This window comes from Neomonachus schauinslandi, chromosome 11 (assembly GCF_002201575.2).
Source record: "Neomonachus schauinslandi chromosome 11, ASM220157v2, whole genome shotgun sequence".
NCBI lineage: Eukaryota > Metazoa > Chordata > Mammalia > Carnivora > Phocidae > Neomonachus > Neomonachus schauinslandi.
This window is the reverse complement of record NC_058413.1, coordinates 23686580-23709539: the sequence shown is the minus strand read 5'-3', so window position 1 is coordinate 23709539 and position 22960 is coordinate 23686580. Positions and strand designations below refer to the sequence as shown.

Below are 22960 nucleotides of genomic sequence, written 5' to 3'. Positions count from 1 at the left end.
CAGAGGCCATGTCTTATAACTTTCTTAACTCCTCCTCGAGTCTTCCAGCTCAGCATGCGGTGAACTCACTGGTTGAAGGGTTGAGCATCACTCTACGTTCAGTCTTAAATGTTACATGCCCTTTGGAGTGGAGAGTGAATGTTTTCCCTTTCAGGAACTGTGAGTAATTTCCTGACAGAGAGGTCCCTGCTTTCTTTAGGCTTACATTTTAGTGAGAAGAGGTAGGCAATGAACAACAAGAGAGGTAGTTTTAGGTGATTTCAGATAAATTTGAAGAAAACAGGACCACATAATAGAGTGGCCTCATGCTAAGGCTGTGACCATGTGAGGAGATAAGATGATCAGAGAGTTTTAGCCTCGGTGAGTATGTGCATTCTTCCCATTGTCTGGGTGTGGAGGGAAGCTGGAACTCTGTCCTTGTCTTTTGCTTTGGTTTCATCCTGTTGTGGCACCGCATGGAATTGGGTTAGCAATGGTGGTCCTTGGGTCAAACTCAACATCAGAATCAAGGGGGTACAAGATGTGGAAACCACCCAAATGTCCATTCACTGGTGAATGGAAAAGACAAAATGGGAGCTATCCAGGCAGTGGATAAAAAGGAGCCGAAGTACTGATGAAGCTCAAAGATGTTATGCTAAGTGAAGAAGTCAGGCACAAAGACCACATATTGTATGATTACATTTATATGGAATGTCCAGAAAAGGCAGATCTATAGCCACAAAAAATAGATTAGTGGTGTGGTTTGCCTGCAGTTAGACGTAGGAACAGGGAGTGACTACAAATGAGCACCAGAGACCTTTTTGGGGTGATGGAAAGGACCTAAAAATTTAATTGTGGTGATGGTTGCACAACTCTGTGTTGACTAAAAATCATTGAATTGTGCATTTAAAATAAGTGAATTTTGTAAATTATACCTCAGTAATGGAGAAATGGAGCTACTATTCATGGATACTTAGATTTTTATTATATGTTCTTCACTGGATGAGTATACAATACAGCCTTGTGACTCTGGATTTGGTTCAAGAATGAGGAGAGTCCTGTTTGTCTCTCTTAATATTTCCTACTAAGAAAATAAATTGTATGTGCATAGACTTGAAAGTTTTAAGTAGGTAAGGATTGTGATACAAAAAGAAAGGAACTTCTTGGATGCAACAAGATCCCACCTTGTGTAGACAGTGTCGGCAGCAGGTGTCACCCTGTTAAGGGTCCTGGGAGCTAAGGAAAGCTGTGCTCAAATGTGCTCTATCTGCTGCTACTGTGGGCCACCCCCCTTCTGTGGCCTTGGCTAAATCTGTTGGGAAGGTGAGCTTATCTTACGGGGTGACATGTGTAGCCTCTCTGCACCAAAGTGTAATCCATTTCACAGGTGGCAAGTGTGCTGTATTATCTACTTCCATCTTCACAGAGATTGGTAAAAAAAAAAAAAAGAAAGAAAGAAACAGGGCATGCCAAATTAAATTAAAAGAATAGTACAGATCGCAGTGGGAAAATAAGGTGAATATTCTGAGTTATCTAGAGGGAGGAAATATAACCACTTGGAGATAGTGTCTTCATTTCTGTTTTAGAGACAAAAAAAGAACTCCCTTTGTGAGCTCTTTTTTCCTTTCTTAAATCCTTTGCTGAGGGTTCCTTTAGTTCCTACCTGGATTACTACCTCTACTTTCTACGGCTAGCTCCAGAGTCTAGTCTACTCTGCTCCATTCTACCCATTTCCTCTCCTTAGAGCGCAGCTCTAATTGTGACTCCCAAGGGCCTAGGTAAACTAGAGAGTTTTTGTCAGGTCCTCCAAATATAAGCCCTTCCACATGTCACCGAACGTGCGCTCCCATCTTCCTGGAATACTCTGTGACTCTTCCTCAGGGGCTTTGCTCATGCCGTTTTCCCTCTGTGGGATAACCTCAACAGTGCTCACCTGTTGAAACTGTCACTGCCTTCCAAAGCCCAGCTCAGATGCTCCATGCCTATGTGAAGCCTTCTGTGATTCTCCCAAACCTATTGTGATTTTGCCATTCTCTTACTTTGGACTCCCTTCCATTGTCTGCCATAGGTGTGTTCTCTTTTGGTGGTTGGCATACCGGTCTTAACTTCTTAGTTTGTCAACTCTGTAAGGGCAGGGACTGGGTCTTGCCCATCTTTGTCGCCTTGCATATCGTTGATGCCCGGAATCTAACTTTTCAGATTGAATGGATTGCATAACTCAACTGACACTTGGATTTTCTTCCCATAAATCAACTTTCAGCTACTTTACTCTCTCTCCACATTTTTCTCTCTGTGAGTACCTAAAACTGGATGTTTCAAAAATTTCAACTTATTGCTGTTGTGTCCCTCATCTTGGGTTTTGACACACGTTTTTTCCGGGCCAGGGTTGTACATTTGTGTCTTGGCAGCTTGAGAGCTATGACTGTGAATAATGAGTCAATTATCATCCAGCCTCGGGGAAAGCACAGTTATTCCTTACTGGCCAGGCTGAAGTAATCCTCTCCTCCCTGTGCCCTTTCAAATGAAGAACATAAAACAGTTGGAATTCAGAGCACTGCAAAGGGAATTTAGACAAAACATTTGTCTGCTGAATTTAACTTCTTTGGATTTATTCTGATTTATGATTGATTAGTTTTTAAATTGCTTATTTAATCCTAACGACTATCGCTCCAGGGGAGGCCAGATACCAAGGAGCATGTGATCAAGAAGCAGTGGAGTGAAGTAGTTTGGCTGGACAAATCAAGAGCAAATATTATTGTCCAGAGAAACATTGCTCTAGGCTAGGAATATAATGTGAAAATCACCCCCTGACTTTCAAAGTACCCAGCCTTGTCATAAGCATGATTGCTTATCCCCTATTCTCTTTGCAGAAGGCTTTTTGCAACTACCCAGTGTTGCACAGAATTTCCCCCCATGAATTTTTCTTTCCTTCTAGCAACATAGTCACTATCTCTTCTTGACTGAGAACATGCTCTTGATTTATGTTGCCATTGACCATTGTACAGAAGTACAGACACTCGAGGTTGTTATGATTTGGTCATGAATTCTGATGTTGGTTGTGTTGATCTGTGAAAACTCTCCTGCCACTGTGGTGATACTTCTCAGCACAAGGGGTGTTGTCTACTCTGGCTTTTATATGGACTATTTGAATTTTTAAAACTTTTTTTTCAAAATGGAGTTCTCTGAAAGCGGTCACTTTCATCCAGATGATATACAATCAGTATGTGATTAGTGTTTAATTTATTGAAGCATCTGTGGTTTCCACCTTTTCAAGGAATGAAATATTTTTCTTTGACCTCAAATTAGACATGGTAGGTCTAGTTGGTGGCTTTGTAAGGGAGATCTGTTGGAAGCTTGTCTGTTTGGTATCAAAAGAAAATTGAAATTCCATTGCTTCAGAATAATGCAACCTTTAGAAGAAAAACAACAACAACAACAATAAAAAGACTTTGTTTCATCTGTATTGAAGTTTTGACTCAGAAATGTCCAAAGAAACTCTCTTTCAGGCTTGTGCTCTGAAATATTGCTGCTAGATTTCTAAAGTGTGTTATGTCTGACACGTATTTCAAAGCAAGAAACATTAGGGATGAGATGAAAGGGGGAAAAGGACTTGAGGGAACACAGAAACAGAAGGAGATGACACAGACACTTGGGTGGCACGTTTGGATTGCCACCAGGATAACTCTGGGAGGCTTTAGGCTACTTTGGATTCTGGGCTGTGCCAACATCTGCCATTTTGACATTATCATATTGAAAAAAGAACTTTTTTCCTATCTTATTCTGCCAAGAGATTTGCTTTTTGCTGCTTTTTCAAAAAATGATAAAAGCCTTTATAAGAAGCACTTCTGGGTCTTTGGAGTGATAGAGTATATATTCTTGTGAAATTACTTTCAAGGTTCAGGAAGAAGGCCTAAACTGTAGGTTCCGTCAGAGAGAGAACAAGTTCTTTTCTGAATCTTCTGGTATTTTTTTTTTCTGGTATTTTTTAAATGAAAGCTTTACGTTTATGAAAGGAAGTTTTAAAAGGATGAACAAGGTATTTTGTTAGATTTGAGACCCCAACAATAGCTCAATATCAGCATCAGCACCTGGGACTTTGTTATATATTGCTCTTTAGTTTGAAGGAGTTTCATCTGGTTATCTGTCAGATCACCTGGTGTGTGACGGGAAATGGCAGAGGCATACATTGAGTGATTATGAGAATAAATAGAGCTTGTCCTTGCAGAGCATCTCTTCTTCCCAAACATCACTGTGTTTTTAAGGTTTTTAAGTCAATAGACTATTACAGTAGTGTGCTGGGACATAGTATTTTCTCAGTCAATCCTAGATTTACATTGTGCTAGTCTTAAAGGATAAGCAGGGAGAAGGGAAACTGTGCCACCTCCTATTAGAACAGTGCACTCCTCAGTGCACTGTTGGTGCAGTGCAGTGAGGTCATTCCTCATGACAGGTAGTCACAGGAAGTTTTCTTGCCTCTAACTTTGACAGAGTTTGAGGAACTGTTTCATTCCTCACATAACTTCTGTTTCCAAGCATTTCTATGCGTACCTCATGCTACCCTGCTACCATTGCTTATTTTTGCCCTAGGACTGATTTAGGACCCTTCTGGGGGCGGTAAAAGGGGAAGAAGTCCAGGAGGAGAAGTCCTAAGACCATCTTTACCTCACTTATCTGATCTTTCATAGTGCTGGTTAGTTACTCCAGCAGTATTCTTGGCAAGCCTCCCACTAACTCACTCATTCTCCCCCCTCCCCGCCTCCCTACCCCCCATGCCAGCTACCGAGGCTAATGCTTCACATCAGAGTTTCTACTCTTCCAGTGGAAACTAGTTAGGAGCCACAGATGCTGGTGTAGGAGTCAGTAGGGAGAGCTGGCCGGAACTTGTGTTATTTATTAATACAACCCTTTTATTTTTTAATTTAATTTAATTTTTTTTTAAAGATTTTATTTATTTATTTATTTGACAGAGAGATAGACAGAAGAGCACAAGCAGAGGGAGTGGCAGAGGGAGAGGGAGAAGCAGGCTCTGCACTGAGCAGGGAACCCGATGCGGGACTCGATCCCAGGACCCTGAGATCATGACCTGAGCCGAAGGCAGACGCTTAACCATCTGAGCCACCCAGGCGCCCTTAATACAACCCTTTTAAAGAGAAAATGATACAGTACTTGCATTTTCCCGCTCTGGCTTATTGGGTATTAATAACATGTTATAGACTAGGTTACCTTATCTCTGTGCTCCAACAGTAGTCCTGTGTTAATGTCCTATAGATACCCCTACAAGTCTTAACTCTGCCAATGATGGGGTAGAAGGAAGCAAAGAAAGGACTCTGGAGTTGCAGCAGGCTGTGAAAAAGAAGCTCACTGACTCTGATGCAACTAATAGCTCAAGAGAAACAAAGCATGGCCACTGGGCTGGATTAGGCTGTCTCGTAACCCCTTTAGTTAGATACCTGCCTCATAGGTCACAGTCAGACAGTCACAGCTCACAGGTCAGACAGTCCTTGTGACTCTGGAGCCTTTTCATGGCAGAGCACCATAAGGGGATGGAACAGGTTCTCCAATCTGCTTGATTTCTGCCCTTGGCCTCTTCTGAATCTCTTTATCACTCTCCTGTTGATCACTACATAGATTCCTGCATTTGCTATTGTCATTTGCAGCAAGTCACTTCTGGTTTTGGAATGTACTGTGCACCCTTGGTTCTTGTGCTGTTGTAAAACTTTTCTTCTTTGTCTCTTTTCTGGGATTTTTTTTTTTTCTTTTTTCTGCTTCGTTCTTCTGTTCTCTAAGGACGCGTTGCCTTCATTTGCTATATTACTCTAAGCGGTATAGCACTGTGGTTCGGAGTGTGGATTCTGAGTCAGAAGGCCTGGGTTCAAATCCCCACTGTGCTATTTACCAGCTGTGTACCTTTGAACAAGTTACTCGATCTCTTTGTAGGCCTTGGTTTCTTCATCTGTAAAATGGGACCTACCTCTAGGGTTGTTGTGGGCTTTAAATGAGATTTATGAGATGCTCATAAAAGAGTATCTGACACTCAATAAATGTTAACCCTAATTATTAATTCTAATATAGAAAGCAATTTTATGGCTTAAACCATTATCCCAGTGTAATTTTTACCAGATATTTCCCTATAGCTGCGATATCTCTCCCGCATTTTAGCCTACATGTGCAGCTGCCTCTGGGACATTTCTCTCACAGTTTCTACTGGCACTTCAAATGAACATGATCAAAGCTTAATTCATTATCTCTCATCCAAATTTATCCCCCACATTTCTGTTAATGGCATAATGTTATCATTATCTTCTCAGCCTCTTAATTTAGGATTAATCTTAGGCTTTCCTGATCCTAAGAAGATAATCATGAATGTGCATAGATTTAGTACAAAGGTATAAATTGTTTATAGTTTTAAATTGTCAAGAATAGTCAAACATTGCTTTTTAGAAGTATATGGATGCACAGATAAAATATGAGAAAAATAGCCATTGGAAAAAATTGTTACAGCTTTTCTGTTTTGTAGGATTGTGAGTGATTTTCTAATTTTAATTTTTTCTCTTACAAATTTTCCAAAATCACCCATATGTTGCTTCCATATAAGGAAAACCTCCCCTTAAATTTAGAAAAAAAATGAGATAGTTAATGTCTAAGAGTTTTGCAAATACTGTACTTTATTGACCTTTTAGCAATGGCTGAGAACAGTGCTGGGTATATAGTAAGCACTTAATAAATATTTGTTGAAAAGTGAATGAAACAGTGTTATCTTTCTATGCATTTTTAGAAATAATTTTATAAAATTCAGAGTGCTCAGTACCTCAAGCATTCAGTTCGTAGATTTTGAAGAGCAGTTTTTGTTGTTGTTGTTATTTGGAAGACTCTCAGGAAATGCAAAATAAACTAGACTGGGTGTGGCATATGTTTTCTAATATGTAACTTATCATTTCAGAGGATAATGTGGCCACAAGAGGAGCATTTGAAACCGATTCTTCAGAAAACATATTTCCTTCAATAAAATTTCCTCGTGAAAATGAACCAAGTGATCATCATCTTAGAAATAAAGCCATCTTTCTTCGTACTTCATCACAATGTTCAGAAGAGGAACAGGTAATACCATAGGACATTTATAGAAACAGGGAAAAAAGCATTCTTTATGAATTAAAAAGAGAAAGAAACTGTAAAAATGTAAGAAACATTGGACAGTTATTGGATCAGTAACTCAGACTCTTAATTCTAGAAGGAGTGCCATTGGGAAACTTTATTAAGAATCATCACTACATTTCTTTTTCTTGCTTTTTTTTTTTTTTAAGATTTATTTATTTGAGAAAGAGATAGAGTGTGTGAGTGTGAGAGTTGGGGGAGGCAGACTTCCCACTGAGTGCGGAGCCCAATACAGAGCCCCGTCCCAGGACCCATGCGATCATGACCTGAGCCAAAACCAAGAGTCAGATGCTTAACTGATTGAGCCACCCAGGCACCCCAAAAATCATCATTACATTTCATGATTTCAGCAGCCAATATTTATGATGGTAACTTGGTTAACCCCAAGTTTTTAAGTTCCTTTAAGGAACTGCCATCTAAAAATTCTTGAAATTATTTACATATTTTAGCTTGTCCTCTATTTGGGACAAAAGAATTCCTTTTTATAGTTTTCTGTGTAAAATGGGAGTTTCTTTTATCTGCTCTGGATTCATCTCTTAAAGTAAAATCTGTTATCTTGTTTTTTCCAAGATTTAGTCATTAAATATTGGATGCACTCTTCCTAATCTTTAAGACTTAATAGACAATATTCATATTCTCCTTAGCTATGGTTTTTAACTCTCAAGGAACCCTAGGGGAAGCTGTTCTACTTTTTACAACATTTGAATTTCTACTTTCTAGCTCATCATGTCTTCCTTGTGTTATTGTGCACAAAGTTGTATATGAGATTGTGGTTTCATGTGAGGGAACAAAAGTCTCTGTGTTAGGAAAATGTTTATATATGGCAGAGGCCTACAATTCTTTAAATCCAGAACTTGCTTCCAATGAGATGATTATGGGACCAGAACTTTTTTATTTTTAAGATTTTATTTATTTATTTGACAGAGAGAGAGAGCATAAGCAGGGGGAGCAGCAGAGGGAGAGGGAGAAGCAGCTTCTTTGCTGAGCAGGGAGCCTGATGTGGGGCTCGATCCCAGGACCCTGGGATCATGACCTGAGCCGAAGGCAGTCTCTTAACCGACTGAGCCACCCAGGCACCCCCAGAACATTTTTTCCCCCCTAGAGGATTCACTTTCTACTGGCAATCACTAGCAATTGGAATTATATTTTCTACTGAGTCTTTAACCAGCATGTGGAGAGGCATGGTCAATGATATTGTTTCCTAATAACTTAAAAATGTTGTATTAGCATTCTCTGGTTTGTCCTTGAGAGGTTCATTGGGATGGGATGGGAGGTGGGGTAATGAGGTGGGGAGTGTTCCTATTTTACACATGAGAAAACTGAGGTTAAGTAATTTACTCTAGGTTATTCTGTGGATGAGTCTAGAGGCACAAGTAGAAGTCAGACCTGAAAACTATTCCCTGACCACTACTATGGCTTAGTGGATCTGGTCCATCATGCATAGCTAATTAACAAAAACCGGAAGGGGAGTTTTATTGCCTGAAGGGCTACAAGATCAGCTCCTTTATTTTTGGTAGTTTCATTTTCTCATCAAGATGCCCCCACTGTTTTTTTCAGATAGTGATAGATGAAGGCCAAAAAGTTGGCAGTTCCTTTCAAGGTGATCTGAATCGGGCAGGAAAGGTGAAGGTAAGGCATGATTCAATTTTCTTCCATAGCAAAAAATACAAAAAAGTAAAAACAAAGTAAAAAAATCCCAGAGGACCCATTTGCTGTCTCTCATACAAAATTGGAGAATTTAGCCATTTTGTCCATATATATATATATATATATATATATATATATATATATATATATATATATTTTTTTTTTTTTTTTTAAACTGGAGTTTAAATATCTTAAGCCATGCTTGGTTGACTGGGTTCCAGTCTTTCTTCCTCAAAGCTTAGCAAATGAATGGGTGCTTCAGTAGAGAAACATGACTCTAGTCCCCCTGAACAATCACCATTAAGAGAAATGACAATATAACAGCTTTAGTACTGAAACCATCGTGGGGAAGATAAATTTTTGCTGTCACTTGGATGCCAGGGAAGAACTGCAGTTATGTACTTAACAAACAATGGAAGCTACCATTTTTAATTCACACATAAAAGCCATGGTCTGGGACGTAGAGCTAGGGGAAGAAAGACCCAGGCTATGTTTTGAATTCCACTTATGAGATCTAAATTTGTAATTTTATGTTATTTTGCCGTGAACATGTTTTAGGTCATGAACGTAAAAGGCATTTCGACATTATGCCTTTACTCTACGAGGTCTCCTTTGTGCCAGTGGTGAAATCATTTTCTTATTTACACTCTTTGATATTCACCTGAGATGAATTAGTTCGTGTCTGAAATGTTACCATTTTGTTAATCTGAAATGTCTCATTGTCAGCTTGCTGTGGAAAGCAGTATTCTATGTGGAATAGTCTTTCATTGAAATGCTGCTATTGTGTCTGTAAAGGTCATTTGCTCTGCTTTTTACCTTTGAAGTAATTTTCGGTTTTATTTGCTCGTAAGAGAGAACACTTGATTTTTGGCCCTGCTCACCTCTCTTGTGATTTACCTGGGGCAGGATGATTTTGTTTCGAATGAACCTTTCTCTTTTGCTTTCTTTAGTTTCTTCTCTCTGACTCTTTAGAGTGAAAAGCCCATTATGGTAATAGCCAGACCTACCACCATCATTTGCTTGAGAAGCAAAAGCAATAAAAAAAAACAAATAACAGAGACACTGTTTTGGACTGTCACGGTGGTGGTATATATCCTGGGAGAGAATCTGGGAACAAAGTCCCTTTTCAAAAACTCCTCAGACTGTTCTTTCCCTTTTCAGTATAGAGATCTTACTATGGTGCCTACAAAATCCAGGCCAACTTCCAAATTTACCATTTCTTTCAGATGTCTCTGGGAAAGCACAGTGAACACAAAGACCTTTAGCTGGGACTCAAAAGTTAATTAGAAAAGTGGATTCAGTTGCTCACTTTGAATGCTGTGGAAGTGGATTCATTGATTCTTGATTGCAGTTTTTCATTAGGTCTAATATACATGACAATGATGTTAATCCTTTTCTAGGTGGACAATTTCCTAGATTTAGAAGATTTGGATGTGGATGAAGAGACTCAGCCCCAAAAGAGCAAGGGTATGCTTTCTATTTCCTCTCTATACTGCTTGACCTCTTTCCAGAAACTACAAATAAGACTTTAGACAGCTTTTTTTTTTTTTTTTTTTGGCAAGCCCTACTTGCACCTTCCCTGACTTAGGGAAAACTACAGTCCTGCAATTTCTTTTTCAGTAACAAAGATTTCAGCCGAAAGGTCAAAGCCTGTTGAAGGTTGTAAAGTCTTTGGTCTAAAATGAAATAAAGGTGCCCTCCCCCACATCCCCATATGGTTGAATTTTGGATAATTTTCTCAAGTAGAGCCATTTGAGTCAAACCCTTATTTCTTAGAAGCACCATGTAAATTGAGTTATTTTTGAGTGATACATAACATATCAATTGATCATAAAAATAGCAGAATTCATCATAAAATAAAAAATAAAATAAAAATTTTTACTTTCATAAATATTTATTAAATATATAAGCCAAACACTTAAGACTAAAGACATATTGTAAATGTTTCTTTGGGGCATTTTTCCAATTGAGCTGGGCTGGGAAAGGCTTAATGCTAGTCCAGTGATGTTTATGCAGATGAGGACTTTTTCCTTTCCTGCTTAACATTACTGTGTAAACATAGGTATACTTTGTTGCTCAAAAGACCTTTGAAATATGTTCCAAATTAGAGTTGTTTGTTTTGAAAATTGTCATTCCTAATTTAATATGCAAGAATATCTCAAAGTTGATACTGAATGTTAGGGAAGGGGCTGTTTCCCTTGGGGGTTTGATTGCTGGTGTTGAATTGTTGTTTACAGTCTTTAGGTATTCATAAACATGGGTGATGGTCTGATTGTTGGGGAAGGTGATTTGTTTATAATCACAAAAAGTGACAGTGCTGGATGTTATCTCCGTTTGGGGGTGGCTCTGGCTTCTCTGGTTGCCAGAATTTGAGAGGCTTTGGTAATTGGAAGCAATTAACATTTTTATTTGGCTTCCAAACATCACAGTACTCCATTGAAGGGATTGTTTCTCATGCACTCTATTAACCAGTAGACTTTGCGTGGATTTTTTCCTTACTCACTTGGTTCAAGTGAGATCAGAGATCTAAAGGAATCACATGCTCCAGGGAGAGGTTCTCTTAACTTTAAAATCCCAGGCAGCTCTGAATTTCTCTATGTGAGCAGCTTAGGGGGTCCGATTGGATCAGAAGGGATAGCTAAGGACTTACCAGGAAGCCGGGTTTGTAGAGCAAGCACACTATTTTGGGGGAAGAGGAGATATTGAAAATGCAGATTCCTGGGTCCTATTTTTTTTTTTTAAAGATTTTATTTATTTATTTGACAGAGAGAGACACAGCAAGAGAGGGAACACAAGCAGGGGGAGTGGGAGAGGGAGAAGCAGGCTTCCTGCTGAGCAGGGAGCCCGATGTGGGGCTCGATCCCAGGGCCCTGGGATCATGACCTGAGCCACAGGCAGACGCTTAACGACTTAGCCACCCAGGCACCCTTCCGGGATCCTATTCCTAAGAGAGAGTCTAATTCAGAAGGTCTTTGGTGACAGCATTTTTCACCACTATCCCAGGGGATTCTGATATAGTTGTCTGTGGAAGACACTTGGAGACAAATGGTTCTGGTCTGCATGTAGTACATTTGCAATATAAATTTAATTTTATAGGAAGGCACAAAAGTGTACGGGTTGGACATTTTTTTCATGGCTTACATTTCTTGCTTCCTGCCATTATCGAGAAAGTCCGTATACTGGCATAAACCTACATAGGTAACAAATCTGATTATGGTTATATCAGTCTTTCAAATTAACTTTTTTACCTTTTCCATTATTTTCACATTGTTTTCTTTAAATATTTTTTGAAGTTGTGTTTTTTTTTTTTTTTATTACCAGGTCTATTTCTTTAGTTAAAAAAATAGCATAAAAACATCTCACTACTATGATTTTTCCAGCAATCAGATAACAGGCAGTGTTGCATTTGTGTGTAAGAGGTTGCTGAGGCTGAACCAGGTCTCCGTAGACTTGAATGAGCTAGTCAAGCCCATCCCACGTGTAAAATAATGTGGACAGACCAGGCTGGAAAGCAACCCAGGCTTCAATGATCTATTCCAGTTTCTAAAAAGACCACCAGAGCTTCACAATTTTTATAATGTAAGATCTGGGTCATTTGAAAGGAAAAGAATATTAGTTTGTGCCAAGGTGAATTTTAGTTTGGGCCTAATTTGTATTACACGGTAGGAATGTGAGCAGACGGCAGATATTTGTATCAGATGGGAAATGTGACATTTTAAATAGGCAAGTTGCTTGTATAATTTTGGCAGCTGAGAGGTTTACTGATTAGATCCTGTTGTTATTGTTTAAGCAACAGATTTGCCCAGGGCAACAAGGAAGAGAGCCACGTATTGTTTCTCTATCATTGATTTTATTTGTTCACCTTATTTGCTTTCATAAATATTCTCCAAGATTCAGGAGCATGATTCTTTCCCAGGATTCAGCTTATCATTTTGGTGGCCCAGGCAGAGACAAATTTTCAGAGGAGCCAACCCCATGCAGCTGAATCGAGCAGTTGTCTGAGGGTAACATCTGCTGTGAAGTTTGGTGCCTTGTGTTTATTTGACATCAAGTTAACCACTTTTTCCTCCTTTGAATTCAAGGTAGGCTAGTTAACCTGATGGTTACTGTCAGGCCCCAGACTTTTATCCAGAAAAATTATTATTTGGAATAGGTATTAGTTATTATGCTGAGTCCTTAGAGCAGGAAGAAACATCTGGTCATCTTTATTTATGTTTTCCCCTTAGTTGGCCAAGCCTGTGCTCTGGCTGAGTGCAATTGACTGAAGAGAGTCTTTTGAGGTCTTAGTCTCAGAATCATACCGTCTCATACAGGTCTCTTGACTGGTGGTGGGTGTGCTTATGCTGTGGTTGATTGTGTTGGGTGAGAACAGGCAACTGACCCCTGTGTGAAGATTGGCAGCCTTATTTGATTTTCATTTTCAAGCTGTCCAGTACTCCCAATTCTAACAAAGGCATCAGTCACCTCTTTTTTAAAAAATTCTTTCCTTATCTGCAACTTTAAGCAGCTTTTTGCAGCCAATGAATGGCCTGGGACTCTTATTCAACAGACGTGTAACAACTATGACTGGAGCCTGGAATCTAATGAAGAATAAACAGATCCAGCTTCTGTCCTCATTGAATTCATTAACCAGACATTAACCAGATAATCACTAATATAGGATTATAAATTGTTCTAGATCTCATGAGCACATATGGCAGGAGAACTTAAATTTGTCTATGAGATCAGAGAAAGGTCTCTGAGAGCCTGAGATCTAAAGGATAAGTAGCTGAAGGTCCTGAGCTCAGAAACACATATTTCAGCCAACTTATAGTTTAGGTATTTTGTTTACTTTATACTTAGTACTGTTAAAAATCATTCTTTCAGGGATACCTGGGTGGCTCAGTCAGTTAAGAATCCAACTCTTGGGGCGCCTGGGTGGCTCAGTTGGTTAAGCGACTGCCTTCGGCTCAGGTCATGATCCTGGAGTCCCAGGATCGAGTCCTGCATCGGGCTCCCTGCTTGGCAGGGAGTCTGCTTCTCCCTCTGACCCTCCCCCCTCTCATGTGCTTGCTCTCTCTCATTCTCTCTCAAAAAAAAAAAAAAAAAAAAAATCTTTAAAAAAAAAAAAAGAATCCAACTCTTGATTCAGCTCAGGTCTTGATCTCAGGATCTTGAGTTCAAGCCCTGCGTTGGGCCCCCCGCTGGGTGTGGAGTCTACTGAAAAAAAAAAATCATTCTTTCATTGCCCAGAAGATCATTAAAAACATTGAGAGAGAAAAATCCTTCCTTCCAAATGTTCTTTTATCCCTCTTCCTCCAATTTTTTTTCCTATTCCTCCAATTTCTATATGTGCAAACTTACCTATCTATGAAGGCCCAGCTTGAAAGCCACCTCAACCACAAGGGCAAACCTGTTGCCCGATCCTCACAGTTGTACAAGGAAACTTCCATTCCATTCCTGAGAAGAGCACAGGACTGGGAAGATAAGTCTGCCTTTTCCAAATCCTCCATCTCTTTCTCCCCAAAGGAAATGTAAGGCTTTATCTACTTAGAGAGATTGAGAACAGAAACTATGTATTTATGGATCAGCCCCTTTGTTTCTTCTTTTGAGTTCATGCTATTTGGAAATGTATGTCTTCTCCTCTGTGTCTGTGCCATCTTTCTTATAGTAGACACACTTCAGATGGGGCTCATGCCAACCTTACTCAGTGTTTTCAACCTTAGAGACACAGTGGAATCACTTAAAAAAGAAATTAGATATCTGGATTCTGCCTTTGCAGATTCTTTTTCAGTAGTCTGGTGTGTGTCCATTTTAAAGCTTCTCAGGTGATTCTCCTGTGCACTTGAGGCTGGGAACCATCTCTAGGCAGACATCTGGAGGCATTACTCTCTGAGGCCCAACTTTAAGGGCTCTCGTGATGTGAAGCAGTTCTTACACCTGGATGGATCCGGGTGTCAGCTGTGTGGACTTTCTGTCAGGTGGGATCCCAAGGTCTAGACTTGTAGGAAAGGTTGATACATAAGAAGCCCAAATGTGACTGCAGGACAAGCTCTATTTTCAGATTCAGCTCTATTAGTTGTAAAGCTCATGTTTTAATCCTCATCTTTCTGACTTCTGGATATATTTCTCTTTTGTTTCTATACTTAAAGATAGAGGGATATGATTTATTATCACTGTCAAATGTCAACCCCACCCAATGAAGTAAGTCTTCCTTCATCTTCTCTATCTTCTCCTCCTTTTGCACTTCCATTTTTATTTATTGTGCAATTTTTTTCTCAAAATAGGTGTTAGTTAATGTGTCCCTTGAAAGCAGCATATGGTTTATATATATGCATCTATACACACATTCTAAAATTTTGTCTTTTATTGGGAGTATTTAGTTCATTTACACTTAAGGTAGTTGCTGATACATTTGGCTTTAAACCTAGTATCTTATAATTTTGTTTTCTACTGTCCTGCCAGTTTTATGTCTTTTTCCCCCTCTCATTTCTTGCCTATTTTAGATTAATCAACTATTATTGTATTATTTCATTTCCTGCTATTTTTGGCCAGTTGAGAATTCTAGGTTTGTAATTATTTTCTTTCAGTATTTTACAGATGATATTCTCTTATTTTTGGTGTTAATTGTTGAAAACCAGATGTCAATCTGGTTGTTGCTCCTTCGAAGATAACATATTTTTCCTCTCATTTGGCTGCTTTTATAATTTTCTCTTTTGTTTTTCCAGTAATTTCCAGTAATTTATTTTCTTTGGGGTTTGTAGAGATTCTTATACATATTGGGAAATTCTCAACAATTGTCTCTTCAAATATTACTTGTGCTTTGACCTTTCCACCATGTCCCATATATCTATCTTTTATGTTCTTTTCTGCATTTTCCATCCTCTTTAATTTCCTTTCTTGCTTCAGTTAGAATATTCTACCATTGGGGTGCCTGGGTGGCTCACTCAATTAATCATCTACCTTCGGGTGAGGTCATGATCTCAGGGTCCTGGGATAGAGCTTTGTGGCCGGCTCCCTGCTCAGGGAGAAGTCTGCTTCTCTCTATCTCCCTCTGCCCCCCCCCCCACTTGTAAGCACTCTTTCTCTCAAATAAATAAATAAAATCTTAAAAAAAAGAATATTGTCTACCATCTATATTCTAGTTCACTAATTCTTTTTTGAATTGTGTCTGTCTTCTGTTACAGCCATCAATATTTCAGTTATTTTAGCTTTTTTTTTTTTTTTTTGAGAGACAGAATGGGGGCAGGGAGGGGCAGATGGAGAGGGAGAGAATCCTAAGCAGACTCCCAGCTGAGTGCAGAGCCCAATGTGGGGCTCGATCTCATGACCCTGAGATTGTGACCTGAGCTGAAATCAAGACTCCGGCATCTAATGTACTGAGCCACCCAGGTGCCCCTCAGTTATTTTAACTTTTAAAAGAGATCTGGAATATCTGTTCTGAGAGATTTCAGTTCTGTGCTGAAATTCTCCATTTTGGATATATTTTTGGGGGGAGCATATTAATCAGTTATTTTAAAGTTCATGTCTTTTTTTTTAAAGATTTTATTTATTTATTTGCCAGAGAAAGAGAGAGAGAGAGAGAGAGAGCACAAGCAGGGGGTGTGGCAGGCAGAGGGAGAAGCAGGTTCCTTGCTGAGCAGGGAGCCCAATATAGGACTCGATTCCAAGACCCTGAGATCATGACCTGAGCCAAAGGCAGACGCTTAACTGACTGAGCCACCCAGGTGTCCCTAAAGTTCATGTCTTATAATGCTAATACCTGGGATCTCCTGTGGGTCCATTTATATTATTCATTTTCCTTTTGATTTCATGTCTTTGTATACCTGGTAATTTTTGTTTAAATGCTGAACATGGCATATAAAATATGTAGGGTCTGGATGATATTATCTTTTTCTAGCATAGCTTTTCTTCAACATTTTGCTAGCAGTTAGAGTAGTAATAGATCACCTTCATCCAATCTGGGGTTGGGCTGATTTCGGACTGGGTTTAAGGCCTCGTGGAGGCTGCTCTACTTCTAGTTCTTGCTTATTCCTAGTGTGTAGCCCTTCAGGGTAAATCATAGCATCGCCTTCTTGGAGGCCCTGAACTCTAATTTTTGTCTTCATAGCACTCTGATTCTGTTGGTAATTCTGCTAAGCTTCTCAGCCTCTTAGCTTCTCTCATCTTTGCATTTCGGCTTCTCAGCTTCTCCTTGTAAAACAGTAAATGCCATGAGTTGAAAAGCATCTTAGACTCTTGGACTCACTTCTCAGTACTTTCCATCTCTCTGGGATCTTGGCTGCTCAAGTCCTGGGCTGCCCTGGTAGCTCACCAATGCCTTTAAATAGTTGATTTTTTGGTAACTCATCCAGCTTTACTATTGTTTTTGGTGGGAGGGTTAGACTGATATTAGGTAGACCAGCAGACTCCTGGGGATGTGGTCTAGGGACTCCTAGGGAAACCCCAAGGTCTGGAGGTCAAATGTGTTGATGTTTGTACTGATGTAGCAAAAGCAATGTGGGTAAAAATGCTGGTAGCTTAGTGCAAATCAAGGTAGTGGCACAAAACTGTACTAGTAGTCATTGTAATCTTCACTGTCATGAATTTGTAATTAGAATGAATGCTAGAGGGGCGCCTGGGTGTCTCCGTTGGTTAAGCATCTGCCTTTGGCTCCAGTCATGATCTCAGGGTCCTAGGATAGAGTCCCATGTTGGGCTCTGTGCTCAGCAGGGAGTGTGTTTCTCCCTCTCCCTCGGCCCCTCCCCTCACTGGTTCCCTCTCTCTCAAACAAATCAATAAAATCTTTAAAAAAAAGAAAGAGTGCTATTTTCCATTGAAAACGTTCTTGATGAAATGGTAGAAATTATTAATCTTATTAAATCTTGATTCTTGAGTACACCTTTTTTAATGTTTTCTGTGCTGAAATCCTAAGTATGCACAAAGCACTTCTGGGGCATTCTGAAATACAGTGGTTGTGTCATGGAAAAACACTTATGTGATTGAGTGGTATGCTGAACTAGTTTCCCCCCCCCCTTACTTTCATGGAATAACATCTTTACTTAAAAGAATGACTGACAAACTGTAGTTCTCAGAATGAATCAAGTAAGCCTGTCTCTTCAAGAGAAACACTGGTAGTGTTCATTGCCAATGATAAAATTGGCAGTGGATCAAGTGAAAATTCATTTTTGGAAAACTTGTATCCAGTCCTGTGAGCTTGACAGCTTCCCAATATTTAATGACTTTTCTGATAAAATTGGTGATGTTAACTAATGTGATCTTTATACTGTATAATGAAATGTGTCAACATTTGGAAGAGCTACATAAAACAGTGAACCAGTATTTTCCAAATGACCAATTTATGATGTTACAAAATTATGCATAGGAGAAAGATCCATTCTATGTGTAAGATAGACCAATGAATTTTAATGTAACAGTATGAAAAATTCACTGAAACGGCTTCAGGTTGCACATTGAAACTATTTTTAAAAACTTTGTCATTTGTCAAGATCTGGTATAGTATCAAGAAAAATATCCACAATTATATAAAAAGACTATTAAAGTACTCCTCTCTTTTCCAACTGCATTTCTGTGTGAGACTAGATTTTCTTCATTTACTTCAACTAAAACAGCATATTCCAAAATTGAATGCAGAAGCAAATGTAAAACCTAGCTTTTTTTCTCTTAAGGAAGACATTTACAAAAATTTTAAAATGTAAAACAGTATTTCTTCCCCACTATTTTCTGTTTTTGGAAAAGATTTTTCATAAAAATACTTATTTTAATATATAATGGTATTATTGTCAATGATTCAATAACTAAATATTTGCAAATTTGTTAGTTTTAATTTCTAATATGATGAATATTGATTGATATAACCCAAATAAACAAAAGCTCTTTGGGGGTTTTCAAAAATTTTTACGAACAAGAACCAGTGAGATGGACTATCATAGCAGAAAACTATGTGCTGAAGAGGCCTTATTACTTTTTTTTTTTTTAAAGATTTTATTTACTTATTTGAGAGAGAGAATGAGAGACAGAGAGCACGAGAGGGAAGAGGGTTAGAGGGAGAAGCAGACCCCCCGCTGAGCAGGGAGCCCGATGTGGGACTCGATCCCGGGACTCCAGGATCATGACCTGAGCCGAAGGCAGTCGCTTAACCAACTGAGCCACCCAGGCGCCCTGAAGAGGTCTTATTACTAAAGCAGTTCTTATCTATATTCTTTTTGGTCTTGGGGAGGGCCTAAAATTTCAGGAAATTTTGGCCATTTCAACATGACAACAAAGGAACAGATTGGTTAATTTTTTATAAATATGCCAGGCAGATTAAATATTGCTATCTAAATTATGAGATGTCAGGTAGATTGCTTACTTTTTAATGTTAGATTAGATTATCTGATTATAGCCTTTGACTTGTGATCATTGACTTAATACGGAAAGACAAATGGCATAAACACATAGTTTGTAAATGTTGAAATTCTTATCATGTAGTTGAGAAAGAAGAGATTGGAATGTTTTCAACCAGTCTTGCCATCCAACATGAAGATTCACTTTTGAGAGATGCCTTGACTCTGCATTGCACATCAGCCAAGATAGCAGTATTTAGTTACGATGGAAACAAGGCCTTTGGTTGTTTCAGAAACAGCAATTAATAAGATCAGATGAAGTTTCATAAAGCATTTCAGTTTTGGAGAATTTTACAGAGAACTTCAGAAATTCCATCCCCCCCCATCAATGAATACAATCATTTTTCTCTCTGAGAGAATGTGAGTATATAAATAACCTACATATGATTTTAGAATGGCTGAAAGATAAGGTAGCCTTCTTCATAAAATATGCCTTACCAGACTATTCCTGTTCATATTAGTTTCACTCTTTTATAAATCTGTCCTCTTTAGGGCTAAAGCTGTTCAATTTTATTCTTGATTATTCTTGGGTTAATTTTATGTGTGAAAATCTTACCCCTGGAACAGACTTTAGTGTTTGAGGGTAAGGACTATATTTAGTTTACTTCATCCACAATGTCCTGTTGGTAGGTAGACTCTTGATACTTACTGTGGAGTTTAAAAGGTGAGATGCAGGGAAATCATTTCCCGTCTCAAATATTTGTTGAGAATTTGCTATGTGTCAGGTGCTGCGTTAGGCATCAGTGAATATGCATTTGTGCATTTTGCTTTTACACTGAAGAAACAAATCACAAGAATTTAAGGTGTGGAGGAAACTGAATCTTATTGTTTTGAGGGAATTGTTTCCATGGCAATAAAATCTTTATGAAAGAAACAATTTTTGTTGAAAATCCTACCTTCTCTGCAAACATATCAGGGAGCCAAAGAGTTTTAGCATAGGAATAAGAGAGTTGTCCTCCTCGCTGCATAATATTGTCAATCAGATTTTAAGTAGCTCTGAAAGCAAAATTGATTTTGATTCACATTTGAACTGATGTTTGAGCTGGCAGCCAGTGATCTCATAGGTACAGGCTTTCCCATGAAGAGGCCTGAACTTTTCTCTTCTTGTTTTTGTCGTTGGCAGGCCCCTGACCAGGCTTGTATCAGTCCCAGTTAGTTACACCAGGGAGCTCAATGAGGGAGGTGGATTTGAGCTCATGAGTAGATATGTTAGAAAGCCAATCTTTCCATCAACCTTATTGAGTTTTAAAAAAAATTACTTCTCTGGGTATAAAATGTTTAAGCGTACTTAATACTGACTAACCATGCTAATATGCGATAGTAGTGACATTTCTTGGCTCTGAGTTTGGTTGTATAATCTGATAAACTTCAATAAGTCATGTAATGAAACTGCTTGTTTAAAAGAAGTTCATGGTATGACGTCGTGGGCAGATATGGGCTCCACTGACAGACTTCCCAGCTCTGACACTTTCTAGCTGTGGCCCCTTGAATGAGCTTACTGTCCTTGCTTAGAGCTCCTTGCCTGTGAAACAGGATGTAATAGCACTGTTGGGAGGATGAGCTGAATTGATGCCTATAAAACGTCAGCTCATGTAAGTGTTGACTATTGTTTTTATTTCTGCTAATTAGGTCCTATCTTAAGGCTCCAATAATTAATCATAGTAGAAGTATCTTCTTCACGATACCCCTACCCACACACAGGTTCAGTTTCTAGGCTGACTCTGTTCTGTTGCTGGAGTCCTAAGAATTTTGTAATTAACGTGTTTTTTTTTTTTAAAGATTTTTATTGATTTATTTGAGAGAGAGAGAGCACATGAGAGGGGGGAGGGTCGGGAGGGTCAGAGGGAGAAGCAGACTCCCTGCCGAGCAGGGAGCCCAATGTGGGACTCGATCCCGGGACTCCAGGATCATGACCTGAGCCGAAGGCAGTCGCTTAACCGACTGAGCCACCCAAGCGCCCGTAATTAACGTGTTTTGTGATGGTGTTATCTGCAGTGGTGAGAGACATATTTCAAGTAAGTTTCAGTTTTTGAATATCAATACCTGCTTAATTATCTCCCTATACATGCTGCTATTGGCAACAGCCAAGGCAGGCCTGTTGTTAATTAATTACTTCCACTGAGAACTTAATTAGTGTCTTCGTTAGGATCATCATTGAGGAGCAAGCAGCATCATCCTGAGCCAGCTGCAAGTTACTGGCTAGCTCCAGCCACCCTTCTGGTCCTGTGAAAGCTTGGATTGATGAGGAAGCCTGTTGTGCTTCTATTTGTTTTTATTTTTTGTCCCCCTTAAAGAAAGCTGTGGAAGATCTGATGGTGATGTCCCCGTGTTCTGTCACACATGCAAAAATAAGGCAACAGATCCATTTACGATAGACGGATCAGAAAACCATGAATTCTTGTCATGGTGCTAAACAAGCTAGAAACAAGTTGTTGTTTGCAGCGTCGAACATCAGACCATGAATTCTGCATATGACAGAGCGCTTCATTTTTCTGCTGAAAGTTAAAGTTCTTTCCTTCTGGCGTCACTGTTTTTTAATATATATATATTTTGAAATATTGCCGTAGTGTTACAGGATGAATTCAGCACTTCATTTCCTTTCTCTCCATCCCTCCAGAAAATATGGGAAAATGAGGCAAAGGTAGCATCTTGCCTTATTTTCCTACAGAGGTAGAAATTGGGTTGGGGGTGAGAGGCATGATCAAATCAGTCCCTAAATGATCCTTCTCCCAGACCTTTTGGATGGAATGTGACCTTGAGACAATAAGATAAAAATAAATGCACCACTGACTTCTATTTTATGGAAAAGGGAATCCCTTGGGTAAATCCCCAAATGAGGACAGGCATTGTCGAACAAACCTACTTTCCTTGAGCATTTTCACTTCACTCTTTCGACTATTGTAGGCTTTTAGGCGATTTAGGTCAATTGTGAACTTGGTGAAAGGATCAAGTGAAATATTTTGTACCCAACAGATTCGCTGCTGCTTCCAGGTGAAGTGGAGGAGGACGTCTGTACGCGTGTCCCTTCTTACATTCCTTCTGTGGCCCAGCCCTTCGCCCGTGGGTTCAGGCTGGGGCCTGCTGTGAGAGGAGCAGACAAACAAACGGAAGAGGTACTCCATAGGGAGTTCAGTCAGTTTTGAAATTGCCTTGATTTTGTAACTTGTCCTTTCAGAGAAAGGCTGCTATATCCTTGTGTTTGTTTTGTTTTGTTTTTTCTTAGCTTTGGGAAAATTTAGAATTCATGTTGCTTAATTGAGTCCCTCTGACTGCCGTTTATCTCTAATGTGTAGATTTCTTTTTAATCATGGAGAGCAGTTATGTTTTTACATGGACACTATTTTTGTTTCATGATGTATGCCATGCTACAGGACAGTGTCATCTGGGGACTATGCAATAGATTCTCTCTTTTTGTCTGGACTGGCCATTTTCTTTTTCCTCTTGCTTCCGAGGTCCTATAAACATCTTGTATTGGTTAAGGTAAGGCCAAGCTGTTGCCGTAGAGAATCCCAACAGTAAGTCAGTGGCTGAAAGGAGATAGAACTTTATTTCTCTCATGTAACGGTCTATGGAAAGCCTCTATTTTTTTTTAAAGATTTTATTTATTTATTTGAGAGAGAGAGTGAGAGAGAGAGAGAGAGAGCACACACACATAAGCAGGGAGTGGGGGAGGGGCAGAGGCAGAGGGAGCAGCAGACTCCCCGCTGAGTGGGAGCCCGACATGGGGCTCAGTCCCAGGACCCTGACATCAGGGCTTGAGCCAAAATCAGATTCTTAACCGACTGAGCCATCCAGGCGCCCTATGGAAAGCCTTTAAA

The 22960-nt window shown here is 39.3% G+C and overlaps 1 protein-coding gene across 2 annotated transcripts in view; it reads left to right on the top strand.

The window, feature by feature from the left end:
- The window catches only part of IFTAP (intraflagellar transport associated protein), a 63885-nt gene that overhangs the window by 31708 nt on the left and 9217 nt on the right, over nt 1-22960 (top strand). The window contains exons 3-6 of one of the 2 annotated variants that reach the window (XM_021684750.1): nt 6920-7077; nt 8689-8760; nt 10179-10245; nt 22116-22255. In XM_021684750.1, the coding sequence (XP_021540425.1) occupies nt 6920-7077; nt 8689-8760; nt 10179-10245; nt 22116-22255 (437 nt within the window). The remainder of the gene's footprint in view (nt 1-6919; nt 7078-8688; nt 8761-10178; nt 10246-22115; nt 22256-22960) is intronic. The other variant, XM_044919464.1, reaches the window with a different exon arrangement.